General features: G+C 38.7%; 2 protein-coding genes and 1 pseudogene across 6 annotated transcripts in view; 1 reads left to right on the forward strand and 2 right to left on the reverse strand.

Annotated features, from left to right (window-relative positions):
- The window catches only part of ACBD6 (acyl-CoA binding domain containing 6), a 227,947-nt gene that overhangs the window by 40,251 nt on the left and 160,483 nt on the right, over positions 1–27,213 (reverse strand). The window contains exon 8 of one of the 4 annotated variants that reach the window (XR_014014367.1): positions 7,294–7,312. The exons of the other annotated variants lie outside the window; for them this stretch is intronic. The gene's annotated coding sequence lies outside the window, so the exon portion shown is untranslated. Of the gene's footprint in view, positions 1–7,293; positions 7,313–27,213 lie in introns of those variants that run through there. 4 annotated transcript variants of the gene reach the window in all.
- On the forward strand, positions 9,639–10,015 carry LOC308612004 (vacuolar ATPase assembly integral membrane protein VMA21-like; annotated as a pseudogene). Its single transcript has one exon. The product of its transcript is annotated as a vacuolar ATPase assembly integral membrane protein VMA21-like (transcript).
- LOC308612447 (ribosome maturation protein SBDS-like) lies at positions 14,607–16,052 on the reverse strand. Its single transcript, XM_081224924.1, is given in 2 exon segments — positions 14,607–15,384; positions 15,387–16,052. Coding segments are annotated over 2 exon segments (750 nt in total). The 5' UTR covers positions 15,946–16,052; the 3' UTR covers positions 14,607–15,193.

Raw genomic sequence — 27,213 nt, forward strand, 5'->3', positions numbered from 1 at the left:
TTTATTTTTATTTTTTTTCTGTACGCGGGCCTCTCACTGCTGTGGCCTCTCCCGTTGCGGAGCACAGGCTCCGGACACACAGGCTCCGCGGCCATGGCTCGCGGGCCCAGCCGCTGCGCGGCATGTGGGATCTTCCGGGATAGGGGCACGAACCCGTGTCCCCTGCATCGGCAGGCGGACTCTCAACCACTGCGCCACCAGGGAAGCCCTATTTTTATTTTTATTTTTGCAGTACGCAGGCCTCTCACTCTTGTGGCCTCTCCCGTTGTGGAGCACAGGCTCCGGATGTGGAGGCCCAGCAGCCATGGCTCATGGGCCCAGCCGCTCCGCAGCATGTGGGATCTCCCTGACCGGGGCACGAACCCATGTCCCCTGCATTGGCAGGCAGACTCTCAACCACTGCGCCACCAGGGAAGCCCCATCCCCTCACTTTTAGTCTGTACGTGTCTCTAGGTCTGAAGTGGGTCTCTTGTACATAGCATATATACAGATCTTGTTTTTGTATCCATTCAGCCAGTCTAGGTCTTATGGTTGGAGCATTTAATCCATTTACATTTAAGGTAATTATCAACATGTATGTTCCTATTACCATTTTCTTAATTGTTTTGGGTTTGTTATTGTAGGTCTTTTCCTTCTTTTGTGTTTCCTGCCTAGAGAAGTTCCTTTAGCATTTGTTGTAAAACTGGTTTGGTGGTGCTTAATTCTGTCAGATTTTGCTTGTCTGTAAAGGTTTTAATTTCTTCATCAAATCTGAATGAGATCCTTGCTGGGTAATCTTGGTTGTAGGTTTTTCCCTTTCATCACTTTAAATATGTCTGCCAGTCCCTTCTGGGTTGCAGAGTTTCTGCTGAAAGATCAGCTGTTAACTTTATGAGGATTCCCTTGTACGTTATTTGTTGCTTTTCCATTGTTGCTTTTTATATTTTTTCTTTGTATTTAATTTTTGATAGTTTGATTAATATGTGTCTTGGTGTATTTCTCCTTGGATTTATCCTGTATGGGACTCTCTGAGCTTCCTGGACTTGACTATTTCCTTTCCCATATTAGGGAAGTTTTCAACTATAATCTCTTCAAATATTTTCTCATTCCCTTTCTTTTTCTCTTCTTCTTCTGGGACCCCTATAATTTGAATGTTGGTGTGTTTACTGTTGTCCCAGAGTTCTCAGTGACTGTCCTCAATTCTTTCCATTCTTTTTCCTTTATTCTGCTCTGTGGTAGTTATTTCCACTATTTTATCTTCCAGGTCACTTATCTGTTCTTCTGCCTCAGTTATTCTGCTATTGATTCCTTCTAGAGAATTTTTAATTTCATTTATTGTGTTGTTCATCATTGTTTGTTTGCTCTTTAGTTCTTCTGTATCCTTGTTAAACGTTTCTTATATTTTCTCCATTCTATTTCCAAGATTTTGGATCATCTCTACTATCATTACTCTGAATTCTTTTTCAGGTAGGCTGCCTATTTCCTCTTCATTTGTTTGGTGTGGTGGGTTTTTACCTTGCTTCTTCATCTCCTGCATATTTCTCTGTCTTGCCATTTTGCTTAACTTACTGTGTTTGGGGTCTCCTTTTCGCTGGCAGCAGGTTCGTAGTTCCCGTTGTTTTTGGTGTCTGCCCCCTGTGGGTAAGGTTGGCTCAGTGGGTTATGTAGGCTTCCTGGTGGAGGGGACTGGTACCTGTGTTCTGGTGGATGAGGCTGGATCTTGTCTTTCTGGTGGGCCAGACCGTGTCCAGTGGTGTGTTTTGGGGTGTCAGCACTGCAGCTTGCTGGTTTTTGAGTGGAGCTGGGTCTTAGCGTTGAGACAGAGATCTGTGGGAGAGCTGTTGCCGATTCATATTATGTGGGGCCAGGAGGTCTCTGGTGGTCCAATGTCCTGATTTCGGCTCTCCCACCTCAGAGGCTCATGCCTGACACCTGACTGGAGCACCAAGACACTGTCAGTCACATGGCATAGACAAATGTAAAAATATGACTGGTGTCTTGGATTTCTCTCCGCTGGGAGATTTATCCAAGCCAGGTTCCCTTTGTCAGAAACACAGCAAGCCAAAATGCTGAAACACCCAAGGTTTGCAGCGAAGACAGTGCTTATTCACAAGGCAGCCAAGGAGAAGACAGGAGAACAAATCTCAAATTTGGCTCCTGGAAGACAAGGGGCTAGCGTATTTATGGGATAAAGAATAACGTAGCAGGGCTGTCTGAGGTGTAGCAAGTGTGGGGAGCATGGGGAACGTGGGGAAAGGTGATTGGGTAAGGTGTGGTACATGTGGTAATCCAATAGTGTAAATTTAAAAAGGGCAAGCCTCTCTCGATCCCACCTCCCACTCCTGGGATTGGAGTACAGGCCAAGAAAAACTCTCCACGTCAACTCTGTGTTGGTGGGCAGAGTTTTAAAGTCTACTTCTTCCTGATGGTGGTTGCTGTTTTTAGAGAGATCTCTACCTCATGGGTACTGAGAATGGCCAATCCTTCCTTTCACGGCAGCCAAGTGTTGGTTTAAACTTACCATTTTCTTTTTAAAGCTTTGGGCTTATTAAAAATTTAAGGCTTAATATTGTAGTTTGTTTCTTAGCTGTGTTTGTTTTGGCCCTCAGAGAACTACCCTGCATTTTTGTAAGCTCTGCTGTGCATTTAAAGGGATTTTATTCTGCGTTTCTGGGTATTTTGTAGTGGGAGAATCTTCAGATTATTTAGTCTGGAATCTTGTAAGAAAAGGAAATCCCCTCAGTCTTTAAGATTCAGTTCATCCTCTTTAGGAAACCTCGACTCCTTAGGTGGGGTTAGGGGCCCCTCTTTCCTACCACTGCAGCATAGCTTACACTATATGTACTTATCTGTCTCTTCCATTAAGACTGTAAACTTCTTGTATCCAAGTACTATGTCTTTCATCCAGTGCCCATCACAGTGTCTTGCATAACATGTGTGCTCAATAAATGTTCATGAAATGAGAGAATGAATATATTACTTTAATCTTTCCTTATTGGTTTATTCTTTAATCTCTTGACTGACCTTTTTTCTTTTATCTGAACTTAAAAAAGAAGTCCCTACATATTTCCTACAGTGTAGAGCATAATGCCAGATGTGATAATCCTACAAGGGCCCAAACAGTCATGAACAGGAGACTCAGTTTACAGTTAACTCAGTGAAAAATCACTATTACTTTCAGTTTGACTTTCAGATTCCTTTTTCTCCTATGTGAAGAGCACAAGTTGGTCTCTATTGAATTTATACAGATTATTTCTTTCCCCACATGTATTCTACACTAATCCTTTCTTACTTTCTTATTTTTGATCATTATCTCCATTTTATTAATAATTATTTTCTTTTTTTTATTAGTTTCTGCTTTATAACAAAGTGAATCAGTCATACATATACATCTGTTCCCATATCCCTTCCCTCTTGCGTCTCCCTCTCTCCCACCCTCCGTATCCCACTCCTCCAGGCGGTCACAAAGCACCAAGCTGATCTCCCTGTGCTATGTGGCTGCTTCCCACTATCTATCTACCTTATGTTTGGTACTGTATATATGTCCATGCCTCTCTTTCGCTTTGTCACAGCTTACCCTTCCCCCTCCCCATATCCTCAAGTCCATTCTCTAGTAGGTCTGTGTCTTTATTCCTGTCTTACCCCTAGGTTCTTCATGACATTTTTTTCCTTAAATTCCATATATATGTGTTAGCATACGGTATTTGTCTTTCTCTTTCTGACTTACTTCACTCTGTATGACAGACTCTAGGTCTATCCACCTCATTACAAATAGCTCAGTTTCGTTTCTTAATAATTATTTTCTTTAAGGGCTAAGTTTTCTTCTCTCTCCAGATTGGGCATGCTATCAAATATAAGTATGTGCACATACATTTAAATTTTATTTACTGTCATTTTTTAATTGAAGTATAGTTGATTTACAGTGTATTAATTTCTGCTATACAGCAAAGTGATTCAGTTTTACATATATATATGTATACACACATTTTAAAAAATATATATTATTTTCCATTATGGTTTATCATAGGATATTGAATATAGTTCTCTGTGCTATATAATAGGACTCTGTTGTCCACCCACTCTATATATAAAAGCTTACATCTGCTAACCCCAACCTCCCACTCCATCCTTCCCCCAACCCCCTCCCCATTGGCAACCACTGGTCTGTTCTCTATGTCCATGATTCTGTTTGTTTCATAGATAGGTTTATTTATGTCATATTTCAGATTCCATACATAAGTGATATCATATGGTATTTGTCTTTCTCTTTCTGACTTACTTAATATGATAATCTCTAGTTGCATCCATGTTGCTGTAAATGACATTATTTCATTCCTTTTTATGGCTGAGCAGTATTCCATTGTATATATGCACCACATTTTCTGTATCCATTCATCTGTAGATGCACACTTAGATTGTTTCCATGTCTTGGCTATTGTGAACAGTGCTGCTATGAACATTGGGGTGCATGTATCTTTTTGAATTATAGTTTTGCCTGGGTACGTGCCCAGGACTGGGATTGCTGGATCATATGGTAATTCTATTTTTAGTTTTCTGAGGAACGACCATACTGTTTTTCACAGTGGCTGTGCCAACTTACATCCCCACCAACAGTGCAGGAGGGTTCCCTTTTCTCCACACCCTCTCCAGCATTTGTTATTTGTAGACTTCTTAATGATGCCCATTCTGACTGGTGTGAGGTGGTACCTCTTTGTAGTTGTGAGTTGAATTTCTCTAATAATTAGCAATGTTGAGCATATTTTCACGTGCCTATTGGACATCTGTATTTATTCTTTGGAGAAATGTCTGTTTAGGTCATCTGCCCATTTTTCAATTGGGTTGTTGTTCTTTTGTTGTTGTTGAGCTATATGAGCTGTTTGTATATTTTGGAAATTAAGCTCTTGTCAGTTGCATAATTTGCAAATAGTTTCTCCCATTCTGTATTTTCATTTTATGGTTTCCTTTGCAGAAGCTTTTAAGTTTAGTTATGTCCCATTTGTTAATTTTTGTTTTTATTTCTACTGCCTTGGGAGACTGACCTAAGAAAACCTTGGTACAGTTTTATGTCAGAGAACGTTTTGCCTATGATCTCTTCTAGTAGTTTTGTGGTGTCATGTCTTATGTTAAAGTCCTTAAGTCACTTTGAGTTTATTTTGTGTATGGTGTGAGGGTGTGTTCTAATTTCATTGATTTACATGTGGCTGTCCAACTTTCCCAACACCACCTGCTGAAGAGACTTTTCCCCATTGTATATTCTTGACTCCTTTGTCGAAGATTAATTGACCATAGGTGTGTGGGTTTATTTCTGGGCTCTCTATTCTGTTCCATTGATACATATGTCTGTTTTTGTGCCAATACCATGCTGTTCTGATTACTATAGCTTTGCAATATTGTCCGATGTTTGGGAGTGTTATGTTTCCTACTTGGTTCTTTTTCTTCAAGATGGCTTTGGCAATTCTGGGTCTTTTATGGTTCCATATGAATTTTAGGATTATTTGTTCTAGTTCTGTGAAAAATGGCATGAGTAATTTGATAGGAATTGCATTAAATCTGTAGATTGCTTTGGGTAGTATGGCCATTTTAACAATATTAATTATAAGTATTTTTAAAAATTCTGCCAAATGAAGTATTGATAAAAATATTAACTTATTAAGTCACTGATAATATTGCTGTTTTCTGTGCATAAAACTCTGTATCAGCCAAGTCCTAGTTTTTTTTCTACTGTTAAATGCATTTTATCAAGCTGAATCAAGAGCCTCATTTCCAAGTCTAGATCTATCTATCCATCTATACACACACACATATATATTTTAGTCATGGAAATAACATGCTTCCTAGATGTTCTCTGTGAGCAGAAAATTCTCCTGAGTGTCACTGGGTTTCCTTTTCTTTTCTGTGAGCATAGTGACATTGATACTCTAATTCAGATCTGATCTACCATCTCTACCAATGTTACTTCTAAAGATACAGTATGCAGCATGAACCATTAAAAGAGTAATAATAGAGCTGCACAGAAGGGATAGATTTTCCAATGTGACTAATGAGATTTTGTTCTTCTCCAGTAATTTGATATTTAGAATATAAATTCTATTTTAGTATTATTTCAAATGAATATATGATAAGGGAGGCACTCAAAATAGGTTGTGAGGAATTAGAGGTAGTGATACAAATTCTGAGTAATATAATTTTAGATAATTTTTAATATCTCTAAGCTTGGAATGTATTGCCTCTCCTAATACGTGAGATCTGTGACTCTATATTAGAATATGATTAAACTAATCTGACAATTTAGATGTTTGCAAATGTATTTTACGATTATTTTTCTAAGAATTTTTCTGATGCATGAGTTAAGCCTTCAGTTGGTTACAGGCATACTCCTTTCTCAAAAAAGAAAAAAGTAGGTATAGTAACACTTCAATTAACTTGCGCCTTTAGAGAGTGAAAAACCTGTCAGCAGTTTTTAAAAATAATTGGAACATTACTCTTTGAGCATGTGAACGTTAAAAACACCACCCTTATAACTTTCCAAGGCATTTTACTTCTCCTTCTCACTCTACATGGAGAAGATGGGAGATGATTTAACCTCTTCTTGATGATTCAGAGTTATCATCATAAACCGATGATGTCTCTCAATGTCTTGCACCAAGTAAATGTCTGGGCATATGAGTGAACAAAAACATTTGTTATACATGCTACGCTATGAATGATGCCTTCACAGGGCATCAAGTTATATAAAGCTCTTTGGTCTTCCACTAAATGGACCCAGACTACTTTTGCTTATTACTGAGTTTTATTTATTTACTTAAAGCTTTTCCTTAGTCATCGGATTATCCAATATCCTTTATTACTGTCAGTGCACCTAGACTCCTGATATTTTCTACTTCTGCTGAGGGCTGGAAATCAGACAAGTGAGTTTCTCAAGTTGTGTCTAAAATTAGGAATAATCTCTGAGCCATGGTCTGTGATGGTCTCACAACATGATCTGCTGTATTTTATCACAGATCTGTGTATTTTATCTTGGTTTTGGGCCATATTCTCCATCAGTGATTTTCAGTGTATGTATATTTTTAACACTACAGAAGCTTTTGTTCATTAGAATCTGGAGTGACAAGTAATTGAGGCAAATATGAAGGTGGTACTGCTTTGGCTGAGAAGGGGAGCAACCTGGAGCTGTTCCGCTGCACACTTGGCATTCTTGCTTCTCCACCAGAAGGGGCTCCCATTGTGCAGAGTTTGATCACTTTCTAGAGACTTGAGGAGGCTGAGTAATAAGGCTCTGGTTAAGTTATATGTCACTGTTTCACCTGCTCTCTTTCTGTCTCTGGACACCTATCTAATCCACCACAAAACAGGGAAACATGATAAGAAAATAACCGAAAGGAAAACAACCAAAGGCAGCACTTATTGATTACTCATTCCTTCTAAGGCAACAAAGCAGATTCACATCTACACAAATGTTCTCAAGAACAAGTTTGCTGGGATTTCCCTGGTGGCCCAGAGGTTAAGACTCCATGCTCCCAGTGCAGGGGGCCTGGGTTCGATCCCTGGTCAAGGAACTAGATCTCGCTATGCCACAACTAAAAGATTCCACATGCAGCAACTAAAGATCCTGAACGTGGCAACAAAGATCCTGTGTGCCACAACTAAGACACAGTGTGGACAAATAAATATTTAAAAAAAAAAAACGGACAAGTTTGCTTTAGGAACTGAAGCTAAGATGACTTCATTGACTTCAACATGTTATTAAAATTGCTAGAGAGAGAGAGGAATTGGAGTAAAGTAGGCACAGTATAAGTGAGCAGCTGAAACTAAAGGATGGATAATGTATGTGCTATGCCCACAAGGTGGTCTTCTTAGGTTCATGTAATCATTCAGACGCATAAGACTACTACTGAACACACTTGGCATCAGTTTACTCAGAAGGATTTCAGACAGAAACCATTCAGAACTTGCCATCAGGGCAGTGTCAGACTGGAGTTCTTGCAGTAATTCATGTGACAGCTTGTCCAGCCATCCACATGCTATCTTCTCTCTAGGAGATAAAGCCCATGGGTGAGGAGATCCATATCGTTAGATGTGGGTCCTTCTTGGTTTGGAGAACCTGCTGCTTTATAGGAGCCATTGTATCTTCTAACAGTAGCTTCTAGGGTCACACAATGGATATCCCAATTATAAGAAACTCAGGACAGTCCAAAGTGCAGTGTCACGGTCAGGAATTTATCATTCCTTTGCAGTTCCTTCCATTCCAGATACAACTTACCAATCAGGAGGTCAGTTTTATCTTACGTAATGTTGCTTAGTAATATAAGTGACATCCTTAACCTCATCATGTTACCAGGGAACTTAAGACATTTTTACCTAAGGCCAGCTTTTCATCCAGCAGGGGAAGTTGTAATTAATCTCATAACACGGTTATTAAACTCATATAGCCAGATTTCCTATCTAGAAGTTTAATTTGAAATATTTTGGGATCTCACTGGACTTTACCACTTTGATTATGAGAAGTTCTTCCATGGCAAATGTTCTCTCTTACTATTTTTCTTTTTGCCTAAGTTCTTTGAATTGGTCTACAATATTATATTTTACTACATCTGATTGTTTAAATCAGGAGGATCTGACAGAATAAACCTAAATAATATTAAACAATACTAATAAAGCTAACTTATCTAGAGGAATAAATGCATGAAGATACTTAAGAAAATGGGGGCCTAGCAATTTCACTTCTGGGAATTTATCCCCCAAGGAACATGGTCCCATCCCCAAGTGTTCATGTCATTTGGCTCTACTATTTATCTAGCTTCTCAACTCAGAAATGTGAGTTCCATCCTTGATTTCTCTGTTTCATCGTCTGCATCTATTCCATAAGCAGTCCTATTGGTTCTACTTCTAAAATACAGATATGTCTTCACTTCTTCTCTTCATCCCCATTGCTACCACCTGTTATGAACTGTGTTCCCCCAAAAGACGTTGAAATCCTAACTCCCAGTGCCTCAGAAATATGACCTTATTTGGAAATAGATTAGAGGGATGCATCCATAAGCCAAGGAATGCCAAGAATTGTCGGCAAACACTAGAAGCTCCAAGCGGCAAGGAAGGATTCTCCCCTATAGGTTTCAGAGGGACAGTGACTGTACTGACAATACATTTCTGTTGTTTTAGGCCACCCAGTTTGTGGCACTTTGTTATGCCAGTTCTAGGAAACGCATACACCCTCTCAGTACAAACCTCCATCATTTCTTACCTGGACTGACGCAGTGACTTCATATTTGTCCCCCTCCTCCCCTCTCCCACTATCAGCCTACTCCAATCTATTCTTCAGACAGCAGTGAGAGTAGCCTTTTCAAAAGTTAAATTAGATCATGTCATTACTTTGGTTTAATGCCCTTCAATGACTTCCTATTGCTCTAAGAATAAAGTCCCAAACGCTTGCTATGGCCTAGGACAACAGTTCTTCACCTTTTTAGTCTCAGGACCCCTTTACAATAAGTCTTCAAAATTACTGAGGACCTCAAAGAGTTTTTGTTTATGTAGTTTAAATCTATCAGTACTTACCATATTAGAAATTAAAGTTGAGAAATTTAAAAAACCATTACATGTTACTCTAAGTAACTTAATTTCAAAAATGAAAATATAGAGCGCCTGCTGCGGGCGTGGCGACGCCATGGAGCGTTTTGATAAAGCGGCTCTGAACGCGCTGCAGCCGTGCGACTTCAGAAATGAAAGTTCATTAGCATCCACTCTGAAGACTCTTCACAGCTTTAATGATCACTGTACCTATTGGGTTATATTTCACAACTAAATCTTATGTTTTTGAAGGCGCCTTTGGGATGTCCAATAGGGACAGCTATTTTTATGCTGCTATTGTTGCAGTGGTCGCCGTCCACGTGATGCTCGCCCTCTTTATTTATGTGGCCTGGAATGAAGGCTCAAGGCAGTGGCGTGAATGCAAACAGGATTAAAGTGAACATCACCTTTTGATAGCATTAAATTGATTTTTTTAAAATGGTAAATGCGTCTGGGGTATTGATGATTTTAATAAAGTTGAAAGAACATGTTAAAATCAATCTTATGGAATCAGGTTTGACTAGTGTAAATTTTGATCCTTCTAAAACAATGGTTTGTATCATCAGTTTTAACTGTATGAGCCTCTCATTTGCAAATGAGAATTTGGAAAAGTTAACTTGGTTACAAATAAGTATGTGAAATTAGTTACACATTATTCTGGGAAGAATTTGATTATCTTACAACAAAACATTTTATAGCATTTTGTCTTTTGGTTGGCTTTGCGTTTTACTCCTCTGGATATATTCAGATGTACATAGTGGAGCAAATCTAAACTTTATTTTTCGCTGGAACACTTTTCCTAACTATCATGAAAATACCAGGTCATTGGATTTTGGGTTGTAAATGTGTATTGGAAATTGCTTAAATTGTGGACACTGGAATTAATCTGAATGTCACTGAGAAATTTTGCATAAAGTGTAATCCCTCGTCAACAGAAATCTTTCATTACATTATTTCATGGGGAAACTAGGCTGAATCACACCCATTCATGTAAAAGGACTGGGTTTATTGAAGAATGCAGACAGCAAAGCAAAGAGAGCTACCTGCCTAGGCACCCAGCCTACTCCCTAAAGGCCCCTTGCAGGCCAGCCTCCTGCTTTCAGACAAACTCTGTAAAGATCTGATTTGCTCTGGTCATTCAACAATGAACTTACACTTTAATTACAAGGTTGTGTAAACTCCCTTTAAATTTGTTTTTCCTACTTTTTAATAATGTATATGAATGAATTTACATTTAAATGTGTTCATTTTTGCATACTTAGGGAGTGTAAACAATCCTGAAAATAGATTATTTTTATCATCCAGGAAGTATTCTTGGAATTTCTAGTCTAGTCTTTTAAATCAGTGCCGGTTATATCCCAGATACATCAATAGATAATGTACCTAAGTTAGATAATCCTTGAGGTCCTTTCTGATAGAAAAAGACCCTGTGGTTTTACTTTCGTATCCTTGGTCTGTGTTCTTTCTAGCCACTTGGTACTACTTGTGTGCAATCTAAAAACACACCCCAAAAAAGTGCATATTAAAACAGGAAGAAAATTTAAATTCCCTGTAATGTTGCCATCTGGAGATAACCACTACTTTGGTTTACATCCTGTGTGCATTTCTTAATGCTAGTTTGTTACACACCAGAAGTTTGGTTTAAGTTCAAATTCTGCCAATTTTACCTGGTGGCTATTTGCATTTTTTCAGATGAGTGATTACTGGCCGTTTTTTTAAAAAGCACATTCTACCTTTACTCTTTTTTTTTTTTAAATAGTAATAGCTTTCATTTATTGAGTCTTTTTTTAAACATCTTTATTGGAGTATAATTGCTTTACAATGGTGTGTTGGTTTCTGCTTTGTAACAAAGTGAATCAGTTATACACATGTTCCCGTCTCTTCCCTCTTGCGTCTCCCTCCCTCCCACCCTCCCTGTCCCACCCCTCTAGGTGGTCGCAGGGCACCGAGCTGATCTCCCTGTGCTGTGCGGCTGCTTCCCACTAGCTGTCTATTTTGTGTTTGGTGGTGTATGTGTGTCCATGCCACTCTCTCGCTTTGTCGCAGCTTGCCCTTCCCCCTCCCCGTATCCTCAAGTCCATTCTCTAGTAGGTTACTCTTTTAACCAGATATCTCATTGTACAAATTTCCTGTCATTGATAATCCCTAATACAGTGGCCCTTGCTGTGAGTGTTTGCCATTACTGATTTTGTTTGTTCACCCCTACTTTTGATGTTGTGGAACTGGACTAAAGGAGTAGAGAGGTAGTTAGGCATAAAAGCAAAGAAGGCATTTGTGTTTATTTAGTTGTTGAGAAGAAATAAAAGATTATTGTAGGACTATTTTTTATTCTTGCTTATAGTTAAATGTTATCTACAGTTTAAATGTCTTAAGTAGTTATTCTAAATGTAAAATGTCTTCTTAAAAAGACGACAGTTTTGGTATAAAGTTCTACAAATTTAATATGAAATTGTAGGATACTCCAGGTTGAGTCTACTGTACTGTATGGTAGATTTCTAGATGATCCCCTCTTTAGATGCCTTGTTGTACTAAAATTTGTCCACCTAATTTCTTTTTCTATAATGTCAAGGTTTTTCTTGTACTTTTGGGATCTTATGCTATTTGTAAAACGTTAATGTCCAGTGTTGGATTGTTTTGTTTGATTTCAGACATTTGCTGAGTAGATAACATGGGTGTGTTTCTGCAAGTATTTAAATCGGGAATTCATGCAAAAGCAGATGTAATTTCCTCTTGGAAAAGGTACCCAGCATTTGAAAGTTAGAATCGGATGCTAAGGTTGATGTTTGGGGTTATTACAATATAGACTTGTTTTCACACCAGTTAATATTTTCTTAGGGTTTTAACTGTTAACTGAGTAGTTTGCTGCTGTTGAAATAACATGGTATTTGACAAATAGATTTATTTTTCAAGATGTCTCAGTGATTTCCTCTTGTACAATGTATATACTTCAGGATGTATAGAAAGGAAAGCTACAATTGAGCCCTTATATAAATGTTATAAGGTAGGAATATATTCACTATTGTTTGAAAACTGATTGTAAGAATAACCTCAATTAGGGAGTGTAACTTGAAGTGTCAGTACAGGCTACTGATTTAACACATGACCTTCTTCACCTCACCTCCCATTTTGCCCCCCAGAATATAATCTTTATTCTCATTGTGCTAAAAAATGAAAAGTCTGCTGTAGAATGCATCTGATGTCATTAGCTCTTCAAGTGGATACCATTTTACATGTGACAGCAGAATTCAGTTTTGAATTGCTGAAGAAATTTAAACCCTCCATAAAAAGAAAAAAAAAAACAACCAACCTGCGTTTCATGGGAATCTAACAGAAATATACTGTAAGATTATTTTCATCATAAAGATCTCATCAGCTTTGCCCAAAAAGCAACTGCTGGACTTGTTTGGTGTTTATTTTCTGTTTTCGTATAAATTTTGTATATACAGCCAGAGGACCCAAGGAGACCAGTAAAAACAGTTAAAAAGATAGGGTGTACCCAAAGAAAGATGAAAGCTGAAGGTACATGAGACAAAGAATTTATATTCTGTTTTAAACGCATCTAGTGTATATTTCTTGTCTCCAGACAAGTTCATGTTTATTGTTTTATTTATGCTCAAGTGAAGTTGTACATTGTTGGTAGGCCATTTTATAAATGGTTTGCCTATGGTACAAGTTGATTCATGCAGCCTCTGCTCTTCCATTTTAGATAGTGTTTGCAAGAGCTGGCCTGAAGCAGCACACTCACAACTTGACAAGATTTCTTTTTCCTTTTTGTAGGGGGAAGGGTCACCTGAGAAAATAAATTATTTTCAGGGACTTTGGGAACCTAACGATAAATATTATGTGTAACCTGTGAACAGATTAAGCCTTTATATATTCATTAAAGTACTCTGGAATTCCTCAACTTACCATCACTCCTGGCCACACTTTCCTTGCCTGTTTTGTTGCTACGTGTGCTTGAAAGTAATATCTGCATTCCTTTGAAGATGTTCTATAGGTCATATTTGTCAGTTACAGACTAGTCTTCCTTTTTCTCAAGTTCAGTGAAATCTCACTGAATAGTAATAATAGCAACGGCTAACATCTGCACAGCACCTTACAGTTTGCAGAAAACGTTCACATGTTCTCATTTTTTTGCATAGTGAACCTGTTACGAGATTTCTCTTGACCTTGATGCTAAAAGTGTTAGAATCTTTGAAGTCGCTAGAGTCACTGAATATGCTGTAGTCTTGAATAGCGCCCTGACAAGGGGCAGATTTTAGATGCGCTACCTTGAAAGCTGCGTGTAATTATCAAAATGGGGGGCTTGAGTTCTTTACCCACTTGAATCAGATTTACTTTTGTGAGTGATGTTTTTCTAACTGTTATCTGGATGGATTTTGTATTCATTATATTCTAACCTGTAACTTGTATAAATTTACCGTGTGTTGTCATTAAAAAAGTGTTCATAATTTAAAAAAAAAGAAAATATATTTTCCAAAAGGTAAGAAAGCATAGAAGAGTGGCATTACTTTACATTTTTGCAAATCTCTTTAAAGTCTGGGCTAAACAGAAAATAAGTGGATATTCACTTCTAGTTCTGCATTCAATCTGTTGTGATACCTGTCATGTGGCCTCTGGAAAATGCCACTGAATGCTCATGAGAGAATGAATGTGAAAAAGAGTACATAATAATGTCTTAAAATTATTATGAAATAATAATGACTTTATGGACCCCCTGAAAATATCACAAAGACCCCCAGGGGCTCCCAGTCCCTACTTTGAGAACCACTGGGCTAGGAAACCCTGCAGCATTTAGCCCCACCTAACTTTCTAATCTGAGCTCATAAAATGTTGTTCTTCCTGCTCTTCACATGGCTGGCTCCTACCTCATCCTTCAAGTCCCAGCCTGTCATCTATGTAGAGAAAGTCCTCTTGGACTATTTGCTTCAAAGAGGTCACCTCCTATTGTCATTCTTTAGTTCAATCCCCTCATTCTTTTTTTTTTTTAACAAAAATAAACAGTGGTTTTATTGATTACATGTATTTTCAACTCTAGTAATATATATTATAAACTTTAAGAATTAGCAATAAATGGCTGTATTTTTTACCAAGAATAATCCAGGCTATGGCAGCATGTTTGATGAATATTAATGAAGTCCTGCACAGTCATCATCTATCTATTTTTCAGAAAATCAAGAAGTCATCATCCAAGCTTTGTATTAGGTCATGAGACAGTTACCCCTATACACACATTTCATTAAGTAGAAATAAGACATTACACATTTTCTTTTTTGGCAAATCCTCCCTTTCTGTCATACAGATATATCCTCCCAAAGTTATTTTCTTATAATGTACAAAATTTATTTTTTATCCACAAGAGTTGTCTCAAATAACTTTCACCCTGGAAAGCTCAAAGGCATGAGGCATTAACAAAATGCTACTCTGGACTCTGTATTTCACTTTTGCCTAAAACCCTATTTGATAATTAAAACTAAATTAATCCCACATTATAATACTTACTTAGGAAAGTCTTTTTGTGTACATGTTTGCCACAAAGATGGAAAATGTCAACTCATCTGAGCAAGTATTTGGCAGATCACAAAAAGAAAACAGGGCTGTGGGAAATGAAAATGCTTTAGTGTTTGACAGCTGAAGAGACTGATGACTGTCACTCCAATTTCTCATCTCCTTCTTCCACGTCTTTCAAATTGAGTACTTCCAAAGGGCCTTTGCCTTTTATCTCCTTTTTTACGAGCTCATCGATTTCTCGGAAGCAGCCAGGGTCGATGAGACACACAATATCTAACTGTTGACCATAGTTTTCACTTTCTATAACCTTGATGAGTGGCTTGAGTTTTCTTTCAGCTTCTTCCCTTCATTCACTGGAAGAATGAACCGAAGTCTCATGTGAGCATGTTCTATCTTCATTTTCTCCTTTAACTGCTTTATCACTTCCAAAGCCTGCTGTTTTGTACTCTTGTTGGGTTTGACCGAATAGTGGATGTCCTTCATGGCTCTCTTGATAAGGATAACAGTGTACGGTCTCTTTGTTTCAGGGTTCACACATTTGTCGGCCACAATAGTTGCAATGTCCCTAAACATCTGCTCCAGCTGTGTGTGCCGTTCTTTATCTGACACTTGAACCTCTCCTTTAGTCAAAATCTGCTTACAGATTTCAGTCTGGTCATCTGTTCCAAACGCACTGATGAGATCTTCCTTCTTTGCAACCTGACCTTTAGAGACGTTTACAAACACTGAGTGGGTCTGTAGAACTTCATCAAGGTCTTTTTCCATGCTGCTCCACCAGCCCACGACTTTGTTTTTGTAGCAGGCGATTTCGAAGCACTTCCCGGCTCGCTTCATTTGTACTACGGCCACATTGGTCAGGCGGATCTGGTTGGTGGGGGTGAAGATCGACATCGTGGCCGCTCACAGACCTTGGGTCCGGTGAACCAAGGCAGACCCGCGCTGCCGGACTGAGGGCCAACTGAGCCTCGATGTAACCACCCGGCAGCGCGCGGCACAGTAACGCCCGCAGACTGCGCAGCGCCATGACTAACTCGGCCACCACAGTACACCCACGCAACTTACTGCGCAGGCGTCAGGTGTTGCGAAAAAACCCTCATTGTTTCTTCACTAGCATTTATTACAATTTATAGTTAAAGGATGTATTTATTTTTCATTTGATTATGTGCACCATAAGGTTAGGAACCACGTGTGACTTTTTAAAAAAATATTTTTAGATTTCCTTATTTTTGGCTGCTTTGGGTCTTCGTTGCTGTGCGTGGGCTTTCTCTAGTTGCGGCAAGCAGGGCCTACTCTTCGTTGAGGTGTGTGGGCTTCTCATTGTGGTGGCTTCTCTTGTGGCAGAGCAAGGGCTCTAAGCACACGGGCTTCAGTAGTTGCAGCACGCAGGCTCAGTAGTTGTGGCCTGCAGGCTCTAGAGCGCAGGCTCACTAGTTGTGGCGCACGGGCTTAGTTGCTCCGAGGCATGTGGGATCTTCCCGGACCAGGGCTTGAATCTGTGTCCCCTGCATTGGCAGGCGGATTCTTAACCACTACGCTACCAGGGAAGCCCCCATGGGTGATTTTTTGGCTGTTATACTCCTAGCACCTTGCATAGAGTCCGATACGCAGGAAGCACTCAAACATGTTACTGAGTGAATGAATAAATGAATCATGGATTTGTACAAATATTTATCTGCCAAGGATGTTCACTGCTTGCATTCACTCATGAACAGTTATTTCCTGAGTACCTACTGTGTGCCAGGCACTGTTCTAAGGGCAATAAATAAAAATAGACAAAAATCTCTACCCTAGTTTTGGAGGAGGGGGATATAGAAAATAAACTAAGTGAAATACAGAATATGTTAGATGATGATAAATGCTACAGAGAAAAACAAAGCAGAAAAGAATGAGGAATGCTGGAGGCAGGGTAGAATGAGTTTCAACTTAAAATAAGGTAGTCAGTGTAGGCCTTATTGGAAAGACTACTGAGAGTGAAAAACCTGAAGGAGGCGAGAGAACAAGCTGTATGAATATTTGGGGGAAAAGCAATAGAGGGAGCAAGATGAGCAAGTACCCAGGCCCTGAGATGGTTATGTGCCTGGCATGTTTCAGGAACCAAAAAGAGGCAAGTGTATGGCTGGGGCCAAGTGAGCAAGTTAGATTGGTCATAGAAGATGAGGTATGAGAGGTCTGAGGGTCAGATGGCATAGGGCCTTGTAAGCCATTGTAAGGATTTTGACTTTTATTCTGAATTCAATGGGAGGTTGCCAGAGGGTTTTGAGCAGAGGAGTAACTTGACTTCATTTATGTGTTAAGAGGGTCACTCTGGCTGCCAGGTTGAGAAAAGACTGAAGGGTAGTTTATTTCAACCACCCAGATAAGATATGGTGTGGACTTGGGCCAAAGTGCTAGCAGAAGATAAGGTGAGAAGTAGTTAGATTCTGGATGTATTATGAAGGTAGAAGCAATAGAATTTGCTGATAGATTATTCATGTAAGAAAAAGAGAAGAGGTTAAAGATTCCATCAAGAATGTGGCTTGAGTAACAAGGATATAATTGCCATTAACTAAGATGAAAAAGACTTGGGGAGAAGCAGGTTTTGTAGGTAAGGTCAGGAGTTTGGTTTTGGACATAATAATAGTTCAGGATCTCTATCAGACAGATGTAAGAGAGAGGTCAAGCAGGCAGTTAGATATATGGATCTGAAGTTCAGAAGAGAGGTATGGGCTGGAGGTATAAACTTGAGATCCGAAGGCAGATATTTAAAGCCCAGAGACTGGAAGAAATCACCAAAGGGTTGAGTATAGAAAAAAGAAGAGATTGGACGATTGAACTCTGGGGCATTTCAAGACAGGAGGACAAGAAAAGGAGCAAGCGAAAGGGACTGAGAAAGAACTACTGATGAAGAATGAGCAAAAGGGACCAAGAAGGCCAGTAAGGCAGTAAGAAAATCAATGTCCTAGAACACAAGAGAATAAAGTATTGAAAGAAAAAGTAATCAGTTGTACCAAATGCTGCTGATAGGTCTGGTATGGTAAGGACTGAAAAGTGGTCACTAGATTTAGCAAAATTGAAGTTACTGGCCTTCTGATAAGAACAGAAAGAATGACAGAAGTGAACACCTAATTCACGAGGGTTCAAGAAATAACGGGGAAGGAGGAATTAGAGTATAAACAACTCTTTCACGGAATTTTGCTGTAAAGAGGAGTGAGATGGGGCAGCAGTCTGACAGTTAAGTGGGGTGGAGAGGCAGCAGCATATTTATATCTGAGGGAACCTACACAGAAGACGGAAAACTGGTAATGCGAGAAAGGATACATGCAGTGAGGTCTTTCAGTAGGATGGCACCTAGTACATGTGCAGAGGGGCTGGCCTTAGAAGCACAGATAGTTCACACATACTCATAGGGGGGAAAGTGGGCTGTGTAACTACAGATGCAGGCAGGTAGATAGATAAGATGGTAGAACTTGTGGAAGTTCTTTTTTAATGACTCTTGTTTCACTTCAGTTAAATGGGAAGGAAGGTCATCAGCAGAGGATGAGGAAGGAGGTGTTTGAATTTTGAGGAGAGAAGAGAACGTATGAAAGAGTCATCTAGCAGAGGGAAGATATAATGGAGTAGGGAAATGCAGTGTCACTGCTTCGGCAGCACTGAAGGCCCACATGAGATGAGTGGTTCTAAGCCTGAAGTGAGCATAGTTAGGTATTTTTCTCCTGTCATGTGTAGCTGCAATAGGTACAGACATGGAGAAGTAGAAGAATTAATTTAAACACCTATTTTCTGAAAGCCTACTATATATCAGGGACACAGTGATAAATAAACCAGTTATAGTCTTTGTCTTCATGGAGTTTACAATCTAGCTTATATACTGCAAAAGAGAACAACCTAAACATCTAAACAGTGGAATGGCTACAGTATAATGTACTTGTAGGATGGAATACTAGGCAGCCATCCTAGAAATTGTGCTGAAGAAGAATGTCTGATATGCATATGAGAAGATACTCATGATAAGTAAATAAAGTAGGATATAAAACTATGTACAGTACAATCCCATTTTTGTTTTTAAAATGTATTATCTACCCATAGAAAAAAGGAAAGCATCCAAAGTGATAACAAGGGTTATCTCAAGGGTAAGACTATGGACGACTGAAACCTTTTTCTTTATACTTATTATGTGTATTTTGTAAAAATTTCTAAAATACATTGATATCACTTTAAAATAAGAAAAAGTTACTGCTCATTTGTATTCTCTCTGAATCTGAATACCATCTATACATTTACAAACATTTTTCAGTGATTACTACTTGGCTATTGCCAATAAATACTGATCAAACTGATTAAAACTATGATTAGTTATAAATGTCTATTTACAGTTACAAGCATGATAGGGTTACCTGCCTGCCTGTACCTCCCCCCAACCCCATACATTTCTTATTTGCTATGCTCCTCAGATCACCATGCCTAATTTGGGGCTTTTGAGTTCAGATGTTGTGGGCTGAAGTGTTCTTGTGTTTAATGTGAAATATTGAGATTTTGGATCTTTCAACTTAGAGCGTGTCCACCTAGAAATCAATCAGAGCAGGGGCATGAACACGAGAACCTTGACTGCAATCACAGAACTGATTGGCAAGTGGGGAACAGAAAGACAGGAGGACAACCAGGTTGTCTTCTAATCCTATTAACTTTTCTGTCTTCCAAGAGTACCAGAGAAAAGGATCAGGCTTTAAAAAGACATAAAAATTTTTCCTCAACTCTGAATTGTTTATATGTCCAAGTACCTTGACATGTCTAAAGAATAGGTATGTGGGTAAAACAAAGAAAAGATGATTATTTAAAATTACTCTCTAACCAAATTGTAGTCTTTAGGGACCCAAATGTAAATTCTTCTTCTTTTATTCATCTTTTGTATGCCTGGCACATAATAAGCACTCAAGAAATGTTCGATCAATAAACTTGATGATTATGACTCACTTAAATAAAGCCTGTTCAGGTTTTAATCATTATTAATAATTATTTTAAATCGACTACTATATTACAATACTCTTAGTATTATGATTATGATGTTTTAATAATACACATCATCTTGTATCTGCAAAATCTTTATCTCTGTTATTCCTCTTTGTGTGTTAAAGTGGAGTTTGTATTAAAGCACGAATACGACTCCAAACAGTTTTTTCTTGGTAACCTCAAAATAGGATATAGGAACCCAAACCTTAGTCTTTATAAACATTCTGTTTTAAAGTATATTACAAAGAATAAATGGAATTGAATGTCAAGAATGAGTAAGTGAAAGCTTTTACTCATCTGGTTTACAACTTATATCAGCTAATTTTTCTAAATTTAAGTTAATTAAATTTTTTGGTTGTTTCATTTCAAATGACCACACCAGAAGAGGGTTGTTTGTCATGGTTATTTATGCTTTTCCTTTCTGCTTCAGCTCAAAGGAAATGTTCAAATTTAATAAATATGGAGTTGTTATAAACAGCAAAAACAATTCTAATAAATTAACATTGGTCATACATTTGAAATCATTATAAGGGATTATACATTAGGGTAAAGTAAAAATACTCAGTTGAATTAAAAATAAAATCATGTAATAAAGTTAAAATGTAGAAAAATTCAACCATGCTTAAAAATCAAACTATAAAAGCAAAGAAATGTACACCCTCTACACTATACCTACATATCCTCTGTTTCCAAATAAAAATTCATAAGGAACACAAATGAATGACAAAGTAATACAGGGAATTTAAAGACACAGACTCTCAAATAAGAAATGAAAAAATGTACCCATGTGACTCTTTACCTAAGTGATTCTTTACCACTATCTTTAAAATGGTAGGGAATCATGAGAGCTCCCCTCCCTCTGACATGTTCCGCTGTTCAGACACTTGCAGAACTCTAAGCTATCACCCACTACTCTGAGACTGGGTTCACAAGCTGCCACTCTTCTTTATAACTTGAAGTAGAACGTTGAGCCTTCACAACCCTTACTTAAAACTTTCTCTCATCCCCCTTCATCTTTTACCTTGTATTATTTATGAATATGCTTGTGTCCTCCTGATCTTTTGAAGGTAAGAGCTATAGCATAGTTTAACTTTACAGACCCCTAGAGTTCCTTCATCCCTTCTGTCTAGCACAAAACTTGGCATAAAATAAAAGTTAAATGAGACAAAAATAAACTACTTGCAGGAAAATCAAATATAGTTATACCTCACTAATCTAGGGGCTTGGTTTTTGGCATTCTCAAGTACCTGGAATAGGGCCCACCGTACAGGGGAAAGATGCTGATAAGAATCATATTAAAAAAGTTGTGACCAGTTGGCTCCTGTACAGAAGGATGCTTCTAGCTGGGTTGACAAAGCAGTGAAAGGCCAGTCTTTGTCTATGAAATATGAGATGCAACAGGAGGCAGAAGAGACACGGAAAGTGAAAAGTGAAGGAAAGCAAGGACTAGAGAGCAGAAACGGTAGGAGGGCCAGCAGAGCCTAATGGTAATTAGAAGAAAGAATGGGGGCAGCAGTAGGAGCAGCCAGCAGAAATCAGAGCTGTGACAGAGGTGGCAAGTTGCAGACATTTTAGACCACAGAGAATAGCCAGCATAAAGAGGGCTGGGCTGCATGCCAACCAGTAGATTTTAGCAATCTCAAGAGGGAAAGAGAAGCTTTGGCTCTATGCTTCACCATCTATAAATACCTGTGGTACAGCCAATGATTTAAGAAGGAGGCAATGAAGTGTAGAATATATTTTAGAAAAAAAAATTTTATAGAAAAAGTTAAAAAAAAAAGCAGAATGTAACTGTTCAGCTATTTGAAACCCACACTAATCTAGAATGTTTAACTTTGCAAAGTGTGCTACACAGTTGAGGATTTATTAGAATAAGGAAAGAAAAAGGAACAAACATTGGCTGAATACCTGTTGTGTGCTGGAAGCTTTATGAACATCATTTTTTTTAATACAACAACCCTTAACATAAACATTATTATTCCCATTTCCAAGCTGGGTAAAATGAGGCTCAGAGAGATTATATATATAACTTGCCCAAGGCCCAGCATCAAAATACATGTTTTCTCAACTGTACTATGCTACTGAAAAGGAGCAAGGGGAGTCAACACAAATAAATACAATGCACAGAAGAAATGTAGTTAAAATTTTTCTTTTTGTTAAAGACAATAGGTAGTCTAAATTACAGTCTCATATCTAGCGTGCTTGTGTAATTCTTATTAACCATAATCTCAAAACTGACATATCACACTCAGAGAGTGAATAATCTTACTCTTCAGGACCACACATTTATTTTTACTTCTCGTTGGTTGATTGCTGTACTTTTTCAAGTATGCATATTTTGAGAAGCTGTAGCTTAGTCTATACATTTTTAGGTACACGAGGGAACAGAGACAAACTATTTTCTCTTCTGAAGGGTGTTTTGCTTACTGCATTACTGTTTCTATAATAATATACAGTTAAAGCTCAATATGCTTCAATCTACTCGATTCTAAATCCCTCCTATGGTAAATAATCAGACGTACAGTGGAGAAATCCAAGAAATGATTCTTTCCTTTCCTACTCATTCACTTTCACAATGAAAAAATTTTTTAATTGAAGTATAGTTGATTTACAATGTTGTATTAATTTCTGCTGTACAGGAAAGTGACTCAATTATACATATATATATTTTCTTTTTCATATTCTTTTCCATTATGGTTTATCCCAGGACATTGAATATAGTTCCCTGTGCTATACAGTAGGACCTGTTGTCCATCCATTCTATATGTAATAGTTTGCATCTACTAACCCCAAACTTCTAGTGCATCCCTCCCTCACCAACCCCTTGGCAACCATAAGTCTGTTCTCTGTGAATCTGTTTCTGCTTCGTAGATAGGTTCATTTGTGTCATATTTTAGATTCCACATGTAAGTGATTTCATATGATTTTGTCTTTCTGACTTAGTTCACTTAGTATGATAATCTCTAGTTGCATCCATGTTGCTGCAAATGGCATCATTTCATTCTTTTTTATGGCTGAGTAGTATTCCATTGTATATATGTACCACATATTCTTTATCTATTCCTCTGTCGATGGACACTTAGGTTGTTTCCATGTCTTGGCTACTATGAACAGCGCTGCTGTGAACTTAGGGGTGTATATATCTTTTTTTTTTTTTTTTTTTTTTTGTGGTATGCGGGCCTCTCACCGCTGTGGCCTCTCCCGCCGTGGAGCACAGGCTCTGGACGCGCAGGCCCAGTGGCCATGGCCCACGGACCCAGCTGCTCCGCGGCACGCGGGACCCTCCCGGACCGGGGCACGAACCCGCATCCCCCGTATCAGCAGGCAGACCCCCAACCACTGCGCCACCAGGGAAGCCCTATATATCTTTTTGAATTAGTTTTGTCCAGATATATGCCCAGGAGTGGGATTGCTGGGTCATATGGTAATTTTATTTTAGTTTTTTGAGGAACCTCCATATTGTTTTCCACAGTGGCCGCACCAATTTACATTCCCACCAACAGTGTAGGAGGGTTCCCTTTTCTCCACACCCTCTCCAGCATTTTGTTTGTAGACTTTTAAATGATGGCCATTCTGCTGGTGTCACAATGAAAATTTTCACAGTCTGCTAGGTCTACAAAATAGTTCCACATCCACAGAGGGTGCTATGAAATAGGCACTTTCCTTTGGGTAACTGGGAAATTAGTTAATATCTTCTGCTGTTGTTACTCAAATATAAATCCTTTATCAATGCATATGTGAATGAACAGAATGGTTTCTTCACTGCTATTCTTCCCTGTTGCCTTTCTCCCTAGTAGTAGTACACCATCACTAGATTAATCATTCTTAAAAAATCCATTATGTTACTCCTGTTTTTTTTTGTTTTTTTTTTGCGGTATGTGGGCCTCTCACTGTTGCGGCCCCTCCTGTTGCGGAGCACAGGCCCCAGACGCGCAGGCTCAGCAGCCATGGCTCACAGGCCCAGCCGCTCCACGGCACGTGGGATCCTCCCGGACTGGGGCATAAACCCACATCCCCTGCATCGGCAGGCGGACTCTCAACCACTGCACCACCAGGGAAGCCCTATGTTACTCCTTTTAAAAACACGCACACATGCATGCACACACACAGTAGTACAAATTGCTTAATCTAAGCATCGAAGCATCCATGGTCTGGATCCACTTTATCCAATTATTCTTCATGAAAAACACATATCTAGATTGAGCTGTTTCTGCTACCTAACCCTATTCCCACCTCAGTGGCCATCAAATAGCACCTAGCTTTTTTATAGTTCATGATAGGCCACAATTCCCTCTTGAAGATGTCTCTGACTACTGTGGCTCATACTAATTTCTCCATTTTCTCCCCCATTACCTCTTCCAAAGTACTTTCAGAATATCTCATACTATGGTACCTGATTACATTCTGGCTCCTAATTGTTCTTTTTATTTAATGAGTTTCTTATTGTCTCACTTTTTAAAAATGCCACTGACTTACTATAGAAAGAGTCCAGTCGTTCAGCAGAATGTCCCATAGTCCAGATTTGCCAGTTGACTTTCTGTTGATGTCATTACATCATTATCACATTTAATAGGTTTTATTAAATTTGGGTTCAACTTTTTTTGTTAAGAATACTTCAAAAATAGTGCTCCGTGCTTCCTATTGAGACAGGGCCTTGAAGAGCACATGGTATTTGAAAGGGCGAGGATGCATGTATGTGTGAGAGGATAAGGGTGAACTTTACCGGCAAATGAAAAACATGTGCAAAGGCATAGATGGAAGTAGGTTAAGTATGTGATATATTCAAGGGAGGAAACTATCTACACTGGCTGGAGTAGGTTTTCCATACTGTTCATGGCACTGGATGCACAGGTTTCATCCTATCCAGCCCTGCCGAACCAGGATTTCTAGAACTAGAGGCTCAGGTATCTTTATATTTACAGAGTTCCTAAGGAAATTCAGATGCTTTGCCAGGCCTGAAACCCTCTGGTCTGGGGAACAGCATACATATAAGTAGTCTGCTCTTGGTATGTCAAGCTCATTCCTGCTTCAGGGATTTGGGGCATGACTTACAGCACCTTCTCTCCATTGAAGTCTCTGTTTAACTATTACTTCCTCAGTAAAGTCTTACTTGATCACTCTGTTCAAAGTAACCAACCTACTTCACTTATTTCTTAGTGCTTATCTGATAGCGTCTTATTTATTGTTTTTGGTATGTTTCCCTCACTAGAATGTATGCTCCCAAAGAGTGTGGACCTTGTCTGTCTTGTTCACGGTGGTAATTCCAATGCTTTTTTTTTTTTTAGTTTTATAAATTTATTTATTTTATTCATTTATTTATGGCTGCATTGGGTCTTCGTTGCTGTGCACGGGCCTTCTCTAGGTGCGGTGAGCGGGGGCTACTCCTTGCTGAGGTGCGTGGGCTTCTCATTGCAGTGGCCTCTCCTGTTGCGGAGCATGGGCTCTAGACACGCGGGCTTCAGTAGTTGTGCCACGCAGGCTCAGTAGTTGTGGCTCATGGGCTCTGGAGCGCAGGCTCAGTAGTTGTGGTGCACGGGCTGAGCTGCTCCGCGGCATGTGGGATGGGATCCTCCTGGACCAGGGCTCGAACCCGTGTCCCCTGCATTGGCAGGCGGATTCTTAACCACTGCGCCACCAGGGAAGCCCAGTTCCAATGCTTAAGAGTCCTGGGTATAAAAGGTGTGTGCTATATATGCAGGATGAATGGATAAAATTGGCAAATTTAGGAAATTCTTTTTGGAACACTCCTACGTAATGTAGATAGAAAGCAATAAAATTATCCTTTAAGCCTGTTTTCACTAAGGTTGGGTTGTAAGTACCTTCTTTGAGAATTTCTCTTTGTATTTTGGATATTTTGCTTTATGATAGCTCATTTCACCTTACTGTTTAAAAGGAAAAATTGAGATACATTTCATAGAAGATAACGGCAACCCTGAACATCTATCTAATCAGCTCAATAATAATTTCCAAATGTACTTAATGGACTATTAAATCAGTAATTAGAAATTAAATTTTGCTAGGCTGCAAAAGATGTCAAAATTATGTATGCTCAGACTATGATATTTTAAAATTAAAGTTTAATTAGCATTCCTCGGAGAAAGATATTTTAAAATTAAAATTTTATTTAATTAGTGTTCCCATAATCTATATTAAAATTTACTTCTACCCTGATGACTTATAAAAATAGAGGCAGGGCAGTATAAACACACAGAAATAGCTCATGGTGGTTAACAAAATTCACTGATACAGAACTGTTAACAACAACCAAAAAAAAAAGCCCACAGAAAAAATGATTTAGGGTTTGAGGAGTAGGGAAAAAATATGAATAAACTTTTACATAAGCTGTTTTGTGGGGTGTTTGGAAGCATTGCTTCCTTTCACCCACACTTTTGTGAGCTAAAGTTAATGGATTTCTATTGCACTCCTGTTGTCACTATTGCCTAATGCTTTCCTATGGATGAAGCAGACACCTGGTTATTTAAGGAGGAGGATAAATGGGCCAAGGCAGCTTTCCCTATCCCCAATTCACCAGGGAGCGTTTGAGAATTCCACCTGACATGAGGACAGCACTGTGCTCTTAAACAATCTGCAGTTTGATCCGATTGTTCCCCAGTGGGGGAGGTAGGCCACAGCTCACTCAAGAGTCATTGATTGGATTAACAGCCTAATTCCCAACAGATGAATAGAATACTGATGTCTTGTCAGCCCAGATCACAAAAGGAAAACACAATCTGCTTCTACAGCTCAGAGATTTAACCCTCTATTTCCCCTGAAGCTACAATTTCAGTTTTTCATACTGTAATTTCTTCAGAACTATTTGCCGATAAATATAATCAAATGGTGGCTTTTATCACCATCCACACACTTTCATCCTCTTTTAGAATAATTTTTTAAATCTTTAAAAACATGGAAAGATTTTTTACTTCAGTTTTTACTGTCCACATTAGTCCTGCTGCCTAAATTCTTTCCTGGGTGTCCAAAAGAAATATTACATAAGCTGTTTTCTTGGGACCCAATAAAAAAGGACACAGCCTATGGGAAGAGAGGTAGCAAAATCCACATATTCAAACATAAAACTATTCTGAGCTGTTTTTCTGGCATAAGTGACTGATTTTATTAAGGGGAATGAATGATTGTATTAAGAGTCTCAATAAATGTTCGCTTTAGTTTATT

Source organism: Mesoplodon bidens, assembly GCF_964165515.1.
Source record: "Mesoplodon bidens genome assembly, chromosome: 2".
Classification (NCBI taxonomy): Eukaryota; Metazoa; Chordata; class Mammalia; order Artiodactyla; family Ziphiidae; genus Mesoplodon; species Mesoplodon bidens.